This window comes from Bos javanicus, chromosome 14 (genome assembly GCF_032452875.1).
Source record: "Bos javanicus breed banteng chromosome 14, ARS-OSU_banteng_1.0, whole genome shotgun sequence".
Lineage (NCBI taxonomy): Eukaryota > Metazoa > Chordata > Mammalia > Artiodactyla > Bovidae > Bos > Bos javanicus.
Window position 1 is genome coordinate 15,275,037 of NC_083881.1, and position 21,755 is coordinate 15,296,791.

Consider the following 21,755-nt stretch of genomic DNA (forward strand, 5'->3'; position numbering starts at 1 on the left):
AGGGCTGTTTCTTTGGAAATTTCATTTTATCTGCTTGAATTTGTTTTCATTGACTGTATTTGTTTATAATTTACCCTTTTCTTGTGAAATACAGCATAGATGCCTAAAGCTATCGAAACAATTGTGTAGCTTGATAGGTTAGTGTGAGATAAAGACCACTCACTCTCAGCACCTCTCAAACCCAGAGGTACAGTTCAGCCAGCTCCCACCCCAGGATCCTCCTTGTGGGCCCTGACCTAATCCCAGTCTCTCTGTTTGTAGTTTTATTACCCAGAAGTAAATCTCTAGACACTTTAGTTCAGATTTGCCCATTTTAAAAAAATGTATGTCTTTTAAGACTGATTTACTCCTCAGATCCCTCCTTCATTCCTTTCTTTCCTTACAATTTGCCTGTTGAAGAACTCAAGGTCTTCACCTGTTGTTTCTCCTCAGTCTGGCTTTCAATGACTACCTGATCACAGTGTAGTCCGACAAGTTCCTCTGGCTTCTGTATTTTCAGAAACTCTTTCATTGCAGTTATCTTCCTTAAAGTTTAAATATCATCAAATCCAGATGGAACCCATCTTTATGACTTTTTAAAATAATAAGTCTTGACAAATTAAAAGAAACATGTCTTAGAGAATTCAAAGGACTGTATTAAAACTATTTCATGTTTTATAGATTTGACAGACTTTTAGGGAATAACAAAAGCTTTCTCATTATAGAAAAAAAGAATCAGCAAAATAAGCTATAGAGTTAAATAGCAGATTTCTTTCCTATTTTATCTCCCTAATTACAAACAGCATCCTGAGAATGCTGAAAGAAGAAAGAAGTGTTGAATCTGTCAACCCCAAGCTTGACTTTGCTCGTATGATTATAGATGCCCTTAGATGACTTCCAGATGAGAGACGTGCACTGAATTCCAGTGCAAGCCATTCAGCCCACTGCCTCCTGGTGAGAAAAGGCACTTTTAATGAGATGATCAAAATGTGAGGCCATTTAAACTTTCCATACCCAACATCTTTGAAATGACGTAAAATTATCATGAATGTTGCTGAGATAAACTAAGTTCTGCCGAGGTGACAGGTTTTAATAATTCTATCCGAGCTGTACAAGATCAAAGAGGGGCAGGAAACGGGAAGGAAAAATCGTAATCATTTAGGATTGAGGTAGGGAAGTGCTCCCCTACAGATTCTGGAGACTGTCTTTCCTCTGGGTTTCTCCCAGACTGAGCTTTTCCTCACTGACATTTAATGCTTTTCAATTTGCATTTAGGTGGATCCGAAACAACTGCTAGAGGATGGAATCAGGAAGGAGCTGGTTAAGCGTGTTGCTTTTGCCCTTCACAGGGGTTTGATCTTCAACCCCCGAGCCAAGGTACCCAGTCACCAGAATGAATCTGTCCTTGCCCTCGACTCAGCTTGCAGAATGTCCTAGAACGTCATTTTGAACACGAACAAGACCTTTTTTCTTATCTAACATGTATCTACTGTATCATGTTCAGTACAATCAGCTGATGTGCTTTTTGATCCTATCTTTTTTTTTAATTTTGGTGGGGTTTTTTATTAATTTATTTAATTGAAGGATAATTGCTTTACAGAATTGTGTTGGTTTCCAAACATCAATGTAAATCAGCCATAGATAGACATATGTTCCCTCCCTGTTGAACCTCCCTCCTGCCTCCCGCCCCATCCCACCCTTGATCCTATCTTATAAGCATTCATATTATAAGAAAATCCTTTTTAAAATCAGCCCTTTCCTTCACTTCAAGTTTAAGAATTAAACTGATGTTTATGATTCCAGGTTCCTTCTTGTAGTGAAAAGAATTTGTTAAGCCTAAAGCAGACTGGAACTACAAAGGCTATAATTTTTTTCTTTTGCTTGATCATATTCTAGAGAATATGATCATTTTTCTCAGGAGAGAAAGAGAAGTTTAGAAATCACATCAGTAAATTCAATTTAAAATTAAGATTAGAGTTGTCAAATGATGAGAGAAATCACTGATATTCATTTTTTATATTCTTTTATATGAGGCTTTCTTCCCCAATGAATGAAATATATTCTTTATTGGATGCCTGGCATAAATCACCACCCACTGTAAATGAGGTAGGAATAAGTATTTCCAGAGCTGTCTTCAGCTGTCACGGTGGTCTCTCATTGGGATTTCCTTGACAGTCTCATGTAGGCATTAGTGGTTGACAGACTATGCCAGTCTAACAGGTTTCTGCTTCTTCTTTCACACAGCCGAGTGAACTGATGCCCAAGCTGAAAGAGCTGGGAGCCACCATGGATGGATTCCATCGTTCTTTTGAATATATTCAGGACTATGTCAATATTTATGGTCTGAAAATCTGGCAGGAAGAAGTATCTCGTATCATAAATTACAATGTGGAACAAGAGTGTAATAACTTCTTAAGAACAAAGGTATCTAAACAGATTTTAATATTCGTGACTATATATCACTTCTGACATGTCCCAAACCTCAGAAATGCCAACAACAAAGTTTGTTTAAATAATTACTAAAATTCCGTAACCACTATAGAGTCACAAATACCTTCAGAGTAACTTCAGGAGCTGTGAGGGTTGCAGAAAGGTTTCTGTGACCCCTGACCTCTCCAAGTTTACTGTCCTTAGGAGAAAGCAGGCTTAATTACATGGCTACAAAATGAAACCATCTGGTATAGTCATTTTAAATCAGGTACACAGGAGTTCCAAAGACTTAAGAGCTCATCTGGGTTTGATCAGAGTATATACCTAAGAGTATATACCTAAATGCTGGGTCATTTAGTAGTTCTGCATTTAACTTGCAAACCACCAACCTGTTTCCCACAGTGCCTGCACCATTTGTTCATTCCCACCAGCAGTGTCTGAGGGTTCTAGGTGTTCCACATCCTCGCCAACACTTGTTAATTTCCTCTTTTTTTCTTTTTAATTATAACCATCCTAGTGAGTCTGAATGGTATTTCATTGTGGCTTTGATTTGCATTTCCATCATGACTAATGATGTTGAGCATCTTTTCATGTGCTTATCAACCATGTTATATCTTTGGAGAAATGTCAAGTCCTTTCCTATTTTCTGTTGGATTATTTGAGCACCACATTCTTAAGTGTCACAGCTGAGAAGACTGATGTTAGTAATTTAACAAGGAGTCACTCGCAAGTTTTTAATTAGGGAACTGACGTGATTCAGGTGACATTTTCAAAAGATTATGTATCTTCCAGCCCTATATTTTGGATGTATATTATTACATTGTCAACTTGTAAGACAGAAAGTAAGAAATTCCTGTGTCTTTTTCCACTTCTCCTCAATCACTTCACTTTTTCACAGTTATTTCTTTTTTTAATAAACATTGTATGTGGTATTTCTGGGAGGCTGGTACTACAGTTTTTAAAATTTCTTCTTCAAAATCGAGGAGCCATTTGTGTTCACTATTCATGCAATGTTATCTTTGTAAAGCTATGTAAGAAAAGGACAATTAGGTTAACTTATCCAAGATGCACTAGATATTTATGTCCTTGGGGGTCTTTTTTTTTTTTTTTCTAGATTCAAGATTGGCAAAGTATGTACCAGTCCACTCATATTCCAATACCAAAGTTTACCCCTGTGGACGAGTCTGTAACATTTATTGGTCGACTCTGCAGAGAGATCTTGCGAATCACAGACCCGAAGTAAGTGTACATCAATTCCGCTGGGCCTTGAACATCATGGACAGCAAGTCTCTAAACATATCGATCATATCCTTGACCTCTACTCAGATCATATCCTTGTTCCTGCCATCGTTGGAGCCTTTCTCATGGGTTGATTAAGTTTACTTTTTCTGGGACTGCATGTTTTCCTCAGTGTGACTGAGGTCACCCCAGTCCAAAGACATATAAATGAAAACAATTAGAAGGTCTGTTCTTCAGTTGAGCCTCTGATGAAACAAACAGCGGGTACTAAGCCCTACTAAGGGGAGAGCAGGCTCCTGTCTGCTCTCGTGTTCACCCTGGGCCTGTGCCTGCTCAGTGGAATGACCAGTGTGGTTTCCCAGGAAACGGTGGTATCTCTCCTTTCTCAGTCCAGCTATGCGGGTGAAGTCGACTTTGTGCAAGGTAAATGTCCTCATGAAATGTCTTCTCTGTACTGCCTTCACGCTCAGGCTGATTTTGTCTGTCAGAACTTAAGAAACTTGACAAACCGTATGTCACCTTCAGCAGAAATGAGTTTGGTCTGTGACTTATGGGCCAAAAAGATTAAGTGATCCAAAACGTTTTGGGACTTCTCCTTTCTCAGTCCCCATGGGTTGATCTCAGAAGCCCTCCTAGAAACCTGTCTGCCTCACTCACCTAGTGCCAGCTTAATACTGGCAGACAGGATTAAGCCTGACTGGGATTTCCCTGTCATGTATGGCATCAAAATTGGGAGCCTCTCAGGTGACACAAAGTGCCCACACTGAATGGTGGAAGCAGGATGCTTTGAAGCCTGAAAGTAGACTGCCGCTCTGGGAGCCATCTTGTTCTTCCATTTAGTTCCAAATTTAAAATTCCCTGGCTCCTGAGTCTCTTAATTCCCTCCCAAGCTTCATTTCAGTAAAGATATGTATTGGTTCTGAGGATTGGGGCCATATCATTTTGTGGGGGCTGTTGAAAGTAGAGGCTAAAATTCTACCCCAGACATACCCAATCCAACCCTCCAGAAATGGGATCTTGACATCTGTTTTTTTAAACATGTTCTACCATTGACTTAGGGCTTCCCAGGTGGCTCAGTGGGTAAAGAATCCACCTGCAATGCAAGAGACACAAAAGGTGGGGGTTTGATCCCTGGGTTGGAAGACCCCCTGGAGGAGGACATGGCAACCACTCCAGTATTTTTGCTTGGGAAATCCCATGGACAGAGGAGCCTGGCGGACTGCAGTCCATAGGGTTGCAAAGAGTTATGCACGACTGAAGTGACTGAAAACACACACTTGCACCATTGATTTAAGGTCCCCATGCGAACATTTGAGACTCTTGGTGGTTGTGGGTGTGGTGTTAGAATCAGGCCTGTCCAAGACTCAGTTATTTCATGTATAAAGTGAAAGTCAAACAGCTTGTACATCACAGCGCTATTCTGAGGATGAAGAGAGAGCACTCGGAAAAGTCTGGCCCAGGGCCTGACACGTAGGCAGTCCTCAGTAAATGTTGTCAGTTTCTATCATCACCATCGTCACACTCCTGAGTCTCAAAGGGAATCGTTGGTCGATGACCAGGACTAGGAGGAAAGAGGAAATGGCCTCAGACGTGAGGGTATGAGGATTCAAAGTTCCTTTCTTACCCAAGTGGAAATGGCACAAGACACTGTTTCATCCACAGTCTCTGGATATTTACAGAAGACCCTCCAGAGAGGCAGTGGGGCCCTGAAGTCTTCCAGCCTGATGACTGAATCTAGCCTTGTCCTTGAGACATGACTCAACTACCCAACCCAGTGGAAACGCATCATTCAAACTGGTGACATAGCAAGGGCAGGAAGAGGTGACTTCACTGAATTTCGCCTTCCTGGCCCATTGGACATTCACTGTGAGGTGTCTTGGGTGCCCAGATGCAGGGGTTATTAAAACACAGATCATGAAACCATTGTTCTTCCTATCCGATGCCCCTAATCCTCTTGCATCCCTCATCCTTTCAGGGTGAATTCTGAGCTGCTTTTGGGTTTTGAGTGTGTTTTATTTATGTTTTAGAATGACGTGTCACATTGACCAGCTGAACACTTGGTATGATATGAAAACCCATCAAGAAGTGACCAGCAGCCGCCTTTTCTCAGAAATCCAAAACACCTTGGGGACTTTCGGTCTGAACGGGTTAGACAGGCTTCTGTGCTTTATGATTGTGAAAGAGTTACAGGTGAGCCTTCAGGTGTCCGGGTGTGTTCTGCTGTCCTGAGGAGGAAGGGAGTAGATGGTTTAGCTTTTCTTTTGTGCTTTCCTATACTGACATCAGCCATATTTATGTAATTCCTGTTAAATAGAGAAGAGCTGAGAATAAACTAGAATCTCTTTGGCCAGCATAGTATTTTTACCGGTAGACAGTTTTTGTGAATTTCATCTTGGAAACCAGCAACTCCCCCCAGCAGGGGATGTTTCTGATGGGAACCGGAAGTTGTGTCTTCCCCGTCGTCTTATTTGTAGCTTTGTGTGAATGAGGCTTGTCTGTGTTCTGTGTAGCCTTTGAGTTAACTGGAGTGTTTCTTCATTTTATTCATTATATTTGATTCTTTGATCATGCCTTCTCGTTTTAGAATTTCCTCAGCATGTTTCAGAAAATTATCTTGCGAGACAGAACTGTGCAGGAGACTTTAAAAACCCTCATGAATGCTGTCAGCCCCCTAAAAAGCATTGTAGGTAAGTGTTGTAAAACAGGCCTGAGGTAGAGAGAACACTGTAGCCTTTCCAAATTTACTAAATAGAAACTCGTATTTTAACCTTTCAGCAAACTCGAATAAAATTTACTTTTCTGCTATTGCCAAAACCCAGAAGATTTGGACTGCTTATCTCGAGGCTATCATGAAGGTACGTTGTGAGAGAAGCAATGCTATGTTTTTTTTTTATTATTTCTTGTAACTTGGTTACCCCAAGAAAGCCACTCTTCTTTCTTTGGCCATCAAACCAAAAATACATCATTTCGAGTTTATCATTATTTCTAAATGAGTCTGTTCTTTGGCTGTTCTGGACAGTGCTTTTCATTGGCCCATTTATCATGCTTCTTTCACTGAAGAAAGCTTTCATTCTAAAATGCCTTTTAGCAAGAGGTGCTTTCACTCAAGGAAATGGGAGTTTTCCTCCCTCAGTCATCCCTGTCCTCATGTGACAGGTTCATTAATGAGCTGCTGTCGGTTTGCCGCCCTGATCTCAGCCTTTAGAGTAGTGAAGTAGCTGCACAAAAACTAGAAGGCCAGGTTCCTTTGGACATGTTATCCTTACACGGACTAGAACGTGTGTCTTTGGAAATGAGTGAGAAAGTAAGACGGGGAGATGATAGGTACATGTCGTCTTGTTGTACTTCACTTTACTGCACTTTGCAGGTATTGCATTTTGTACAGATTGAAAATTTGTGACAACCCTGTGTCGAGCAAATCTGTCACCACCATTTTTCCAACAACTGTTGCTCACTTGGTGTCGCGTTTCAGGAATTCTCGCAGCACTGCAGGTTTTTCACTGTTGTTGTCTTTGTGACAGTGACTGGGATCGGTGACCTTTGTTACAACTCTGAAGGATGGCTAGCTTTTTTGGCAATAAAGTATTTTTAAATTATTTTTTAGACACAATGCTTTTATACACTTAATAGACTACAATATAATGTAAACATAACTTTTATATGTGCTGGAAAACCAGAAAATTCATGTGGCTCACTTTATTGCAATATTTGCTTTATTATGGTGATCTGGAGCCAAACTCAGTATTTCCAAGGTGTGCCTGTGATTTGTCGGATGGAAATCCAGGTTGCTTTAGAATCCACGCATCTGCCTTTACACTGTGCGTTGACTTCCAGAGACACCCTGTATCTTCTGCATATCCTTCTCTCATCCCTTGATGATCTGAGACAGTCAGTAACCCTTTGTTGAACACCCTTATGTGGGTGCAGAACATTGTCAGTTGCTGTAAGAGTTCAAGGAAGCTGGCTGTCTCCCTGGAAAGCCTACTCACAGTACAGTAGGAAAGAGTAGATTTCCTGGTGGAAAACTGACTGATGGTTAAAAGCGTCAGATACCAAAGGAGAAGTCTAGACTCCTCACAGAATTTGGAGCAGTCCCGTTCTCTTGTTCCCAATTACGTAAGTTGCTCATTGAAACAGGAGTTGTTGGTGTCTCAGCCCAATTCACAGTATATTTTTCATCATTTCATTGAGTTTTTGTTCTAATTTGGAAACTTAAAATTGAATAGAAGCCTTCGGCTCTGCTAGATGGCCTCTTGTTATATAGGTCTGACTTGCCCTAAGCCAGGATAACAAGGGAAGGAAGTTATAATAAATCTGTTCTTTTAATTGCTTGAGAATTACATTTTGTTACAGTTGGCTTCCATTGTTATCCTATATGTTATATTTCATACATTCAAAAGAACTATGCTGAGACAGCATCCATAGACTTCTCCAACTTTCTAAAGATGTCCAAAGTGCCAACAAAACGTGAAGAACCCCTGGTTTCAGGGTTATCATTGTTAGAAGGGCCTTCTTGGAAGATTGTGTGTAGGTTATTTTATCACCTTGATTATTTCATGATCTGTAATCGTGAGGGATGTAGACAGACTGATACTGACCAAATGTTAGAGTGAAATGGCACCCTTAGGACTTGAGAAAGTTCAATTTAGGACAGATAAAGAAAGTAGCGCTTCTCATTAGTGGTTACTGAACATGAGAACTTATTCTAAAAGATCAAAAATAGAGCTTCAGAACACATACCTTTAATCCACGGACAACAAGAACATTAATGGTTCACTTTTAGACTATTAGGTTCAGTATTAGACTTCAGGGTTCTGTTGAGGTTGGCACACAGAATCTCTGCAGGCATTTCTTGAAGGGTCCCTTGTGCTCCATCAGGGGTGATGCTGGTCTTAGGCATGACACCAGTCCAGGAAATCCTTGAATTTTTCTGTAGAATGTTGTGAACCTTTCAATAAAAACTTGTCATCTTTTTGTTCATCAGCTTGTCCCTGTTCTTTCTCTTGCTTGTTCACAGGTTGGGCAGATGCAGATTCTGAGACAACAGATCGCCAATGAATTAAATTATTCTTGTCGGTTTGACTCCAAACACCTGGCAGCTGCTCTGGAGAACCTCAATAAGTAAGTGCTGGCATTTGAAGCAGCCACCTCTGGGCCTAGACTGTTCATCAGCAGTCAGCATCCAGTGTCTTCAGCGCATACTCTTTTTTTATTGGAGGATAGTTGCTTTACAGTGTTGTGCTAGTTTCTCCTGTACGGCACAGTGAAGAAGCTGCACGTCATACCTGAATCCCCTCTTTTTTTGGATTTCTTTTCCATTTAGGTCGCCACAGAGCATTGAGTAGAGTTCCCTGTGCTCTATAGTAGGTTTTCATTAGTTATCTGTTTTATATATTCAGTATCTGGGTGGCTGAGTGGTAAAGAATCCACCTGCAAGACAGGAGACATGGGCCCAATTCCTGGGTCAGGAAGATCCTCTGGAGGAGGGCATGGCAACCCACTCCAGTATTCTTGCCTGGAGAATCCCATGGACAGAGGAGCCTGGTGGGCTACAGTCCATGGGGTCACAAAGAGTCAGGAATGAAGCAACTGAGCATGCATGCAGGCACCTACTCATTTAAGTTCTTTTTGAGTGAGAACGCTCTCTGAATTTATAGGCTTCCTTCCCATAGGTAATCACATCTATCTTCAGAAGCCTCTCGCTTCAGTATTGTCTGTTTTTTTTGATGGAATCATTTCAGCCAACACGTATTGATCACTTAACACACATCAGACAGTTCGCTAGATTCTTGCCCAGACTGAGAAAGCAATTGTCACCAAAATCCGCACTTGACTTTCCATGGAACTGAATCACTGATTCTCCTGAGCGGAATTAGAAGCACCTTGATGACCAGGCATGGCTGTGGACACATATCCTAGCATCCAGTCACACTCTCCACCTGACCAGCAGCTTGCTCTCATTTTGAGCCTCGTGCTTAAAGATAAACAATCCACACTTCTTGGTCACAAAGTCAGTGTGCTTTTGACAAAGTAGGTATTGAAACTAGTTCAGTCAACTCATAAAAATTTAAGTGGTGAAAGCATTTGATTTGGGTGAACTCTAAAAGAAAACATAATTCAAGTTCAGATTTCCCACTTATCACCAATCACAGGTGTGGAAATTGGGAATTCAAAGGGAGCAAGCCCTTGTTACACAGATGAGGACACTGAATCCCTGGAAGATTGTATCATGGCTTGTGTTAACTGTTGTCTATATTCATTTTATCTCTAACATTTATCACTATTGTTGTTGTTTTTCTTCATTCAGGGCACTCCTAGCAGATATCGAAGCCCACTATCAGGACCCTTCACTTCCTTACCCCAAAGAAGATAACACACTCTTATATGAAATCACTGCCTATCTGGAGGCAGCTGGCATCCACAACCCACTGAACAAGGTTCATGATTACTAACATGTAATATAATGGTGTGGTGGGAGACAGGGTGGGACCAAAGGCCATCTGGCCCAGGCAGCAGATCCCCACATTCCATCTGATATTGGAAGACCTGGTTCCAATCCCAGAAACTCTGTTCTCGTGATCCTCTGCCCTTTCTGGGTTCCCATTCCCTATGTGTAATATGAGGATGATCACGCCTCCCCTGCCTGACTCAGGGCTGTGGGAGTCAACAGTGATAACAGTGTTTGTCAGAACTGAGTGACAAGTGCTGTATCGGTAAGAGATGAGTTTTAGGTTTCTCTGGGGTTTGATATTTGAACTGCACCTAAATGGTGGCATCGATCCTTCTTGCCCAAAGACTCTTCCCTCCTTGGCTGACAGTAATGACAGTCAGAATCTGGGGAGACAGGCTGTCTTCTGCTGTTCTGATCTCCATAAACCTCTGAGAACTGGAAGCGTTTTTCACAAGTTAGTGCCAGATCGCATGTAGTGCCAGAACCTGTCCCAGACTGACTTGAGGCTGTTGATACTCCTGTGAATTGTCATGTTTTTGCAGAAATACAGATAACTTTGCTTATAGTCTACACTGTATTGCCTACCTAAAATCTTTATTGTAATATGAAATTCTGAAATCTGTATGATCCCCTGGGTTTGAGGTAAGATTATGAACATAAAAAGCACCTAACATTTTACTAGGAATTATGTGCCAAGCACTGTGGTAACCCTGAATAGGTGCTCTCACTTAATCTCACAGCAGTCTCATGAAATGTGCCCTTACCGGGGGAGGAACCTGAGGCTCAGAGGTTGATAACTTCCCAGGGCCCCACAGTAGCCAGCGATGGAGCCAGGCTGTCTGACCAGAGTTGGTGCTGCTGGCCAGGATTCCACCTGCCTCCCAGGGAATCAGGATGACTAGAGCGGGGAGATGGCTGGGTGTGGCCTCGTGAACTGGGCAGGAGACTGTTCTGTGGCATTGCCCAGGGAAAAGAAAGTGGCAGTGGGAGCCGCGCTTGCTTTCCTTACGCATGGCCATGCAGTGCCATGTGGCTCTTCCTTCTTTCTGCCTCTTTTCTCTCTCCCTCTCTTTGTCCTCCTTCCGGCTTGGCCTTGACTTTCTTGCTCATCTCCCTCCCCCCAACCCCCTCATTTTGTTACTGACATTAAGAGGATTGGAAGGAGAAAAATAGGATTGTGGGTAGCTGGGAGTGACTGCTAATCTCTACGCAAAATTGTTCCTTTCCCAAGAGGGCTAATTGTCAAGTAGGTGTCTGTGTTTGGAGGGAGAGGGGGTCAGTGGTATTAAATAAAACTCTGAAGGCAGCGAATTAATGGAACCACCCTAGTTTTCAGTAGTCAGAAGAGCAAACTGAAATTAAATGGCAGCTTTCCGTTTGAAACTGTGTTTTCTCTTTCCAGATATACATCACGACAAAGCGCTTACCCTACTTCCCGGTGGTCAACTTTCTGTTTTTGATCGCCCAGCTGCCAAAGCTTCAGTACAACAAAAATCTAGGTGCTGTATGACATTTATTCTTTACAGTAAGGAACAATGGTGGTAGATTAACATCTAACCAAACATCCCTTGGTAGAGAATGCTGTGTCACATATGAGGTCTTTCTTAGTAATTGCATGTTTATAAAATTCCACGTCCTTGGGCCTCTGAAATATCATGAAGACGGTGGATTTAATATCAACCAAGTATAACCCATCTTTAACTTACAGTGGTTGATTATCCAACTTGTAAAATGTGTGGGACCTTTGCTTCTCTCTTTTCTTTAAAGGAGCTGATTTTGGTGGGAAAGAAGTTTCTTTTGGTTAATGTCCTATTCTTTCAGTAGCTGTCATGTGCTTACTGTGGAGCTTTGGTATGAAGAGTAACAATACAGTTACAGAGAGGAGACTAATCCTCTGTTACTTTACCTTGGGATATCTGTTACTTTAGTTTTGAAAATACTTGATACAAACAATAGTTACCAAAGGCTATCAGTATATTTGTCCTATCCAGCATTATAGCCCAACTTTTTGTGTGTCGTTGACTTTATCTTAAACATTTTTGTAAGATTCCCAGGTATTTCCTCTGTCTCCAAACTTGGTAGAGTTTTTTAAAGTCTGCTATAGAGTTTAATTTACTTTAAAAGTATTTTCTATAAATGTAACCGTATACTTTTTTAACCAGCAATTCTAAAATGTTTTTCTTCTTTGAAGTATTTCCCTTCCTATTTCAAAAGTTTTTTAGGATAAAGATGTGGATTCTCTTTAAGGTTTTTAATTTCCTCATTCAAAAAAATTCCTTTATTCCAGACACAGCCCCCATAACAATATTTGTCACAGCCGCAGAATGCAGGGCCTGGTTCTCAGTCACTTAATGTTAGTCACTCAGCCGTGTCCGACTCTTTGCAACCCCGTGGACTATAGTCTCTGTCCGTGGATTTCCAAGGAAGAATACTGGAGGGCGTTGCCATTCCCTTCTCCAGCGTATCTTCCCAGCCCAGGGATCGAACCCAGGTCTCCTGCATTGCAGGCGGATTCTTACCAGCTGAGCCACAGGGAAGCTCAGTCCCTTAGTCATGTGTAACTCTTTGTGGCCCCATGGACAGTGACCCACCAGTCTCCTCTGTCCAGGAGATCCTGCCAGCAAGAATGCTAGAACGGGGTGCCATGTCCTTCTCCAGTGCAGGGCATGGCGGCACCCAGTAAGCCTTGGCTGTAGGGTGGAGGGAACAAAGGTGTGTCTGGATTCTGACTTCACAACTTGCCACTTGTGTGACATTGGCCAAGATACTTAAACTTGTGGGCCAGTTAGAACTTAAAAATGCCTGTGACGGTACCTCTCACAAAGCAAGTGCTTACCTGATGCTAAATCCTTTTCTGGATGTTGGTCAGAATCAATATAAAGAACTATCCCAAGATGGAGTTAAAAGTTCATCTCAAGATTGAGATCCATGACCTCTCTCCCTTATGACTAAATAAGAATGTATGCTTCTTTATAATAAGGTGTTCTCAGCACATGAAGATACCTTGTTTTCATTAAGACTGTTTGCTCACTGGTCTCATCCTTTGTTACCATTTCATTGCATGTGGTTAAGGTCAGGCTCCTTGATTGCACAGCTGCTTATGAGAAGCATGTCACTATGCCACAGAATTCCCAGATCTTAGAATAAACTGTGAAGTGTCTTAGAAAGTTCCTATACCTGACTACAGTCCTTTTCATTAATCAGGTCAGTGTGTTAAGTTGGGGATTAAATTAAAGAAAAAGCAGACTGAGGAAGGAGCATCAGCATGTAGTGTACCCTGAAAGCTTTTATATAAACCTTATGAGCATTGTTCTCAAGACTGATCTAAGAAACACACAACTGCTTTTGTCAGTCTTTTAAAAAGGAATCTCAGTGGTACTCCATTCAGAGAAATCTTTGTTGTAAACATCCCCTTTGCTATCTATCTGGGAAGGATTCTCTCTCCATATTCTGAGTACAGCTAGTGTCTTACAGTGGGCATTGAGTAATTTGGAATTACTAGGTTATGTAATGGAGAAGGCAATGGCACCCCACTCCAGTACTCTTGCCTGGCAAATCCCATGGACGGAGGAGCCTGGTGGGCTGCAGTCCATGGGGTCGAGAAGAGTCGGACACGACTGAGAGACTTCACTTTCACTTTTCACTTTCATGCCTTGGAGAAGGAAATGGCAACCCACTCCAGTGCTCTTGCCTGGAGAATCCCAGGGATGGGGGAGCCTGGTGGGCTGCTGTCTATGGGGCCACACACAGTCGGACATGACTGAAGTGACTTAGCAGTAGCAGCAGCAGGTTATGTAAATCAAGATAGCTTGTTTTGGCATCTTAAATAAGTTTTCTCAGTCTTCACAAGAACCCACATGTGGGAACTGATTAACTTTCTAATCAACTGCCAATCCTTTTCCCAAAGTGGTTGTACCATTTTTACAACTTACCATAATTTGGCCATCTCAATCTTTTTAAACATTATAATGGGTATGTAGGGTATCTCATTATAGTTTTAACTTGCCTTTCCCTGATGAGTTATGATATTGAGCACTTTTTCAAATGCTTTTTGGCCGTTCTTTATATATTTTTTGTTTGTTTATCCTTCTTTGTTAAGTGTCTGTTCAAGTCTTTTGCCTGTTTTTAAATTGAATTGATAGCTTTTTTATCACTGAGTTATAGGAGTTATTTATTTTATGGATACAAGTCCTTTTTTTGATATACATGCTGTAAATTTTTTTTTCTTGCAAAATGGTTTACTTATTCATTTTCTTACTTGTGACCATAATGAGCAGAAGTTTTATTGCTGATGATGTCCAATTTATCCATTTTTTTATCCATTTTCCTTTATCATTAGTCCTTTCTATCCTCTAATAAACCTTTGCCTATCCCAAGGGCACAGATTGTCCTTTTTTTTTTTTTCTAGAAACTATACTTGTAGCTTTACATTGAGGTCTGTGGTCTATTTCAAATTACTTTTTATGTGAAATAGGGCTCAAGGTTCATTTTTCTTCCCCATAAAGATATCTATTTTTAGCATCAGTTATTGAGAAGATTTCTCTTTCTCCATTAAATAGTGTGAATATCCATGGAAATCCAATTGCTCCTTTAAGGGTATGACTATTTCTGTATTTTCTTATCCGTTCCATTGATCTGTTTACCTGTCCTTATGCCAGTACTGTCTTGATTACTGTAACTTTATGCTAAGTCTTGAAATCTGGCAATGAAAGTTTCCAACTTTGTGGGGGTTTTTTTTCCCAACACTGTGCTCTGTCTTCTGTTCCCCAAGCAGCCATTCAGGCGGGTCAAGGTCTCCATATTGGGGCAGAAGTCCTTAGTGACAAGGCCAGCTTTGGCACTCACTCACTTGGCATAGTTCCTTCCTCTCCTGTCCTGACTTCTGCACATTCTTTTCTCGTGTAACTTTTTATCCATCTCTTTTTTTCTTTTTAATTGGAGGATAACTGCTTTACAATATGGTGTTGACTTCCGCCATACAACAACATGAATCAGCCCTAAGTATACATATGACCCTCCCTCTTGATTGAACCTCCTCCCCACCCCACCAGGTTATCACAAAGTACCACGTTGAGCTCCCTGTATTATACAGCAGCTTCCCATCAGCTATCTATTTTACATATGGTAATGTATATGTTTAAACGCTACTCTCTATAATACTTTCTACCATTGCATCCATTAATTACAAAATCCTAAAGAAACAATGATGGTAATTATAAAAATTAGTACCCATTTTAGGGTGTTGAATCCTTCAGACCACTAGAAGCCTCCACCAATCCTGGATCCAATTCGAAACGTAGTCCTGGATTGTCATTCCCTCCAGATAATCCTCTGCCAGAGATCACGTGGGCCCCAGCATCTTGACATTCATGAACATTCATCCTGAATGAATGCTGCGAAAGGCCAGCACGTCCCTTGGTGGTGTAATCTGTGGTCTGTCGGTCCTCGCAGGAATGGTCTGCCGAAAGCCCGCCGACCCCGTGGACTGGCCGCCCCTGGTGCTGGGGCTCCTCACCCTGCTGAAGCAGTTTCATTCCCGGTACACGGAACAGTTCCTGGCGCTGATCGGCCAGTTTATCCGCTCCACAGTGGAGCAGTGCGTAAGGTACAGAAGGCCAACCAGGAAAAAGTGGAATCAGTGTTCCAGAATGGGCTGGAAACCACACACGCCAGACTCCTCCCCTTATTATCCCCCTAGTAGAGCAGAGAATCGGCTGCTCACCCTGCTCTGTACAGCAGGTTCGGGCACATCTCCTGTTTGGGCAATTAAAGGCGTGCCCATCCTTAGTCACACCACTGAGGAGTCGCTGGGAGTCCCCTGGGAGCACCCACTGTGAATGAGTCATGAGCACCATGAGCGAGCCCCACGGGGAAAAAAGTAGAGGCCTGCCCCCCTGCCATCGTGGGTGCTGTGCCCAGACCACAGTGAGCCCATGTCCTCCCCCGGACCACTTACCCAGGGACGGCTCCACCCTTCAGTGGGAGTCAGGGAGCTACCCACTGTTAGCACAGCCCGAGGTCCTGGTGTGAAATCAAACAAATGAGACACGGAAGCTCCTACCTGATACAAAGTTTGTAAACCTTTACTTTTTCCTCTCTTCCACCCCAAATGCGGCTTTTCTGGGATAGAACAAGTTATGTATTTGCATGGGATGCTGGGTCCTGAGTCTCCTTCTCTGTTACCCTAAAGGGTCAGCAGGGGCCACGTCGTAAAGACCCATGTAGACCATTCAGAGAAGTTTCGATTCCCTCCTCCAGGCTGTGTGCTGAAGATCGGCCAGCAAGATATGGCTCAATGTAATAATCAAGAGGAGATTCTGTAGATGTGTCTCTTCTTTGGCTTCATTTAGTCATCTGTCATTTTTTTCAGTCTTTCACTGTTTTGACTAAGGGTCTACGTACGAAAGCAGTTCATTGATCCAGATTGTTCTGTGTTGCAGCCAGAAGATACCAGAAATGCCTGCCGATGTTGTGGGCGCCCTTCTGTTTCTGGAGGATTATGTTCGGTACACAAAGCTACCCCGGAGGGTAAGCAATAGATAAAAAACACTTATCGATGCCCCTTTGGGACTTCCCTGGAGAACCAGTGGTTAAGACTCCGCACTTCTATCACAGGAGGAGCCATGGGTTCCATCCTTGGTTGGGAGACTAAGATTCCCCATGCCACACAATGCAACCAAAAAAAAAAAAAAAATTAATGCCCTTTTTGTAGGAAGATGGTTTGAAGAAAGGCCCTGGACTCATGAGGAATGAAGTCCAGAAGCTCATTCCCTGTGGACACCTCTGAGCCCCTTGCCCTGCTCTGCCCCAGGGCTCGGCTTGGAGATGTTCCTCCCTCTTCTGAATGTCCAGTGCTTTGCGAGAAGGCATGATTGAGCACAACTTCCCTCCTCATCTTCTCACCCTCTGCCATGCCCTCCTCCAGTCTGCAGGTCACCCTGATCAGGAGTTAAGATGGGCACTCCAGGAGAGAATTCCTTAAGCCAGGATAGCGAATGATTGTGTGGTTTGTTTCTTCATCTCCACAATAACCCAGTTCCTGCAGCCCATTTGGCTAAGTTCCCTCCATGGTTGAAGTGTTGTACAACCATGTTTCCAAAAATGACAAACGTTCACCAAGATACCTGTGTAAGGGTGTTCAGAACATAAAATTTAGCAGAGGTAAAGGACACAAGATTATGTGATTCTAGTTTTAAATGTAAGCGTTTTAAGTGTATGTGTGTGTATAGATTGCAAGAATTTGATACAAAACAATGATCACTTTTAGTTTTCTTTAGGGAATTAAGATCGGATATTGTTCCTTTTTATACTCCTCTCCATTTTCTAATTTTCCTCGAATTAGCAAGTGATACAAAGGTCTGTCTAGTCAAAGCTATGGTTTTTCCAGTGGTCATGTATGGATGTGAGAGTTGGTCTATAAAGAAAGCTCAGCACTGAAGAATTGATGCTTTTGAACTGTGGTGTTGGAGGAGACTCTTGAGAGTCCCCTGGACTGCAAGGAGATCCAACTGGTCCATCCTAAAGGAAATACTCATGAATATTTATTGGAAGGACTGAAGGTGAAGTTTCAGCTGAAGCTGAAACTCCAATACTTTGGCCACATGATGTGAAGAACTGACTTGTTTGAAAAGACCCTGATGCTGGGAAAGACTGTAAGCGGGAGGAGAAGGAGATGACAGAGGATGAGATGGCTGGATGGCATCACCAACTCAATGGACATGAGTTTGAGTAAACTCCGGCAGTTGGTGATGGACAGGGAGGCCTGGCGTGCTGCAGTCCATGGGTTCACAAAGAGTCGGACAGGACGGAGCGACTGAACTGAACTGAACTGAACTGAACTTTATAGTCAGAAAAAAATTAAACATTGCTTTTAAAGACTACCAATTTCCAGCACTAGATGTCCTGTTCTTCCTAGTTGGTCATTAGTTAATTATGAGATGACCTGAGACCAGTCTTAGTACTTCCCAGAGGCATGTGCATGTTTGCAGATCCAAGTGCCTTTAAGGGCCAGGGGACCTTCTCGTCTAGGGGTAGGGCAGTGGAGGGCTGGGGAAGGGACTGTACTGCATCCCTTCAGGTGTCAGCAGTGCCAAGAAATTAAACATCAGTGGTAGAAATGCCAGAGAAAGAAGGTGGTGGTTTCAATTAGTGGTTCATTATTTCCCAGTGATTCACCTTGCTCCAAAGGATGTCTTCCTCTGTTTAATTTTCATATGGAAAATTTTAAATTTTTTTATACCATACCAATATAATAGCATGTAATAGGTATCATATGTTAATATATTCATGTTACTCTGCATTTCATTTTCATTTTAAAACTATGCCACTCCATGTTATTTTTGTCTAGGACAGATTACCAGAGACTACTGCTGAATTTGGTCTTCTTACACTATGACACCGTTAACTCTTTTGTTTTCATATTTTTAGGTTGCTGAAGCACATGTGCCTAATTTCATTTTTGATGAGTTCAGAACAGTCCTGTAACTTTTTTTGACTTCTGCTTCTTCAGTGAAAGGATTATCCTTAAATCTTCCCACCATCACTAAAATCAACTTGGAAATGAAAAGAAACCCACCTGCTCGGAGAACTGCATTTTTTCCCTTATGGGAAACATCAGACGTTCTGAGTAAGATGTATCCACTGAACGAGTTAATATAACTAATATTGTTTAAATCATGTTATTATGTACAATTTATATCATGTAGAAGCAGAACACATTTTTGTACTGCCTCTTATAAATGCTGACTATAATTGTTATGTATAAATCCACTTAGTTTTATGTTCTAAAGAACTATTTGTGCAACTCCAGATTTTCAGTAAAATAGTATTGCCAGTACCCGAAGTCATTTTTCTGCCTGTTATTCAAACACAACATATTCACCCAGCAAAAAACCTTGCCTGGAAGGTAAGAAAGGAGCCTGGTAGGTCCGCTCTTGTGTCCATGGTCACGTCTGGGACAAGCTGGCAGGCACATAGTAATAGCAAGACTGGAACCAGGTGTAGAGGTCACACCATCCACGGGCCATGGACCACGGAAGTTTATTCAGGTCTGAGGCTCAGTGTCCTCGTCCAACCCCAGATACCTCAGGGGTTCCCTGCTTCCCTTCTGTAGGACTCCCCAACTTCAGCTGCTCCTTCCTCAACAACCCCTGAGGAACCCCACCCCAAGTCCCCACAACACGCCCCCCCCCCTATTTTTATAACAGCCATTATTACCTTTTAACTCCTCCAAAATCCTAAATGACTTCTGCATGAAAATTACCCTGAGAGGGGAGCGGCCACCCTCTTGTGGCAGTTTGGCTAAGAGTAAGGAAGGCATTTTAACTCTGACCATGTAGTTAGCTCTGTCCTCTGGAGCAGAGAGGAACAAGCGAAACAAAAAAAATCTGAAATGTGGAGCTTATCGGTCATTTAGCAAGTGCAGAAAAAGCAGCATTAACTTGCAGTCAGGAGGCAGAGTTTGAGTCCCGACTCCACCACTAGTTAAACTGTCTCAAGACAGCCTACTGGCATCATCTGTAAAATCAGGGCTAATGATTTCCTCTGGTTCCCTTCAGTTTTTTGAATTTATGGTAAGTTATTTCTTCAGTCAGAAAGTCTCAAATCCTAAGATACTGAAGAGAAAAAAAGGACACACTGTATTTCACCATCATAGTAGAAAGGATTTTTGAAAAGCATCTAGTCGGCCGAGGCGGAGAAGGCAATGGCAACCCACTCCAGTGTTCTTGCCTGGAAAATCCCAGGGACGGGGAGCCTGGTAGGCTGCAGTCCATGGGATCGCACAGAGTCGGACACGACTGAAGCAGCAGTTGGCCAAGGGAAGTGGGAGCTTCATCAGCCCAACCTGGTGAGAGCCCAGGGAGGAATCTTGAAGGTGAACTGTTGCCCGGCGTGTAAGGAGTCTAGGCATCTCACCCACGAGGCTGGCACACGGGAGCTCAGCCAGTCCACGGCCATCCTGTGTTCCCTTCTCAAAACCACCTTGTGTACGTGTGTCTTCATCGTGTCCACCTCTGCGACCCCATGGACTGTACAGCCCGCCAGGCTCCTCTGTCCATGAAGTTTTCTGAGCAAAAATCCTGGAGTGTGGGTTGCCACTTCCTACTCTGGGGATCTTCCCAACCCAGGGGTTGAACCACATCTCTCGTGTCTCCAGCTCTGGCCCTGAGCCACCTGGGACGCCCCTTGCTGGTTTTCATTTTAATCACAGTAACCACATGAAGTGAGATTTTTAGTTCTTCATGAAAAACTCCCCCCAAAGAAAGACAGTTGATAATAAAAAGGCCAGTTCTAAGAAAGTGTATTTTTAACCAGAAAATAGAAGTATAGGATTAGTAAGAGGGAAATTTTACAAAACTTAATGAGCCCACATACACTGTGCTAAAACAAGGCAAAGTGAAAATTTTCCTCAACTGAGAAAATTGCAACTTATAAAAGGTGAAAAAGAAATGTTAATTATAAAAGTTTTAAAAGTCATTTTAGCCCTTATCATTAGAATCTGCAGTAGTTAATATTTCCGGTACTCTTTTACTGCTCTTTTAAGGGAAACAATTTACCTTAATGGTATTTGGGTGTTTACTTAAGTCTCATGATACTCTTCTGAATGTGCATAACCTCTTCCAACATAGTGTAAACTCAGTAAAGCAAACTCTGGGAGACAGTGAACGACAGAGAAGCCTGGCGTGCAGCTGTCCGTGGGGTCACAAAGAGTCTGACACAACTGAGTCGCTGAACAACAGCATCAGTAAAGTCCGACCGAGTTTAAGGCATTATGCCAGATACTGCACGTGCTTATTTGTTCACTCACTGTTTCTTTTTTTAGATGAACATAAAGTATCTCTTCATTGTTAACTAGTTTTGACATCATCTGTTTCCCAATGGCTTTAGTTTGGGGCCATGTTTTGGAAAATTGATAGAAACACAAGGGATTCAAAAGTATTGTTACTTGTATGAGAACTTCTTTACAACTGTTTAAACTCTCTCCTTGGAAAATATTAGTTATGCGTAGAAAACGTACATCTATACCAAGTTCAGTTGTGAGGTGTTTGGGTTTTGAACCATGCAGTATATAATTTAGAATTAGTTACTTTTTGATTGTAATAAAATGAAAGCAAGTTAACCTTTGAATTTTATTGGCATCTTGAAATTGAACACAGACTGATGTTGTCTACCTGGACCTCAAGGAAAAGTCAGAAGGCAGATTCATGTTGATGTATGGCAAAACCAATACAATATTAAGTAATTAGCCTCCAATTAAATATATATTTTAAAAAAAGAAACTAAATCCCAAAATCATTAGAGCTTGGCATTTTGCATATGTATGTTTAAAGGATGTGTGCCCATGATGTACCAGAAAACATCATGCTGGTACTTGTTTTAGTTTCTTTACAATCCGGTTTACAGTCCAGTGTATATCCGGTATATAGTCTAATATACACCAGTCTATGTCCAGTGTATAGTGTACAGTACACATCTGGAACACAGCTGGATACATCTGGTGTACAGTCCACATGCACAGCTGAAGCACATCTGGAAACACCTGGGACACAGTGGGATGCATCTGGACATACCTAGTGTACAGTCCAAGGGTACCTCCCAGTATTCAGTACAGTCTACCATCCTGGGCACAGCCTGTGTGCCACCCATCCTGTGTACA

At 42.2% G+C, this 21,755-nt stretch overlaps 1 protein-coding gene across 2 annotated transcripts in view; it reads left to right on the forward strand.

The window, feature by feature from the left end:
• WASHC5 (WASH complex subunit 5) overlaps positions 1-18,935 on the forward strand; it is a 53,111-nt gene extending 34,176 nt beyond the window's left edge. For both annotated transcript variants that reach the window (XM_061438614.1, XM_061438615.1), the window contains 12 exons: positions 1,255-1,356; positions 2,224-2,403; positions 3,524-3,648; positions 5,676-5,838; positions 6,233-6,335; positions 6,424-6,503; positions 8,666-8,769; positions 9,956-10,085; positions 11,502-11,598; positions 15,551-15,704; positions 16,540-16,627; positions 18,527-18,935. In XM_061438614.1, coding sequence (XP_061294598.1) covers positions 1,255-1,356; positions 2,224-2,403; positions 3,524-3,648; positions 5,676-5,838; positions 6,233-6,335; positions 6,424-6,503; positions 8,666-8,769; positions 9,956-10,085; positions 11,502-11,598; positions 15,551-15,704; positions 16,540-16,627; positions 18,527-18,583 — 1,383 coding nt within the window. In that variant the 3' untranslated portion in view covers positions 18,584-18,935. The remainder of the gene's footprint in view (positions 1-1,254; positions 1,357-2,223; positions 2,404-3,523; positions 3,649-5,675; positions 5,839-6,232; positions 6,336-6,423; positions 6,504-8,665; positions 8,770-9,955; positions 10,086-11,501; positions 11,599-15,550; positions 15,705-16,539; positions 16,628-18,526) is intronic.
• The last annotated feature ends 2,820 nt before the right edge of the window (positions 18,936-21,755 follow it).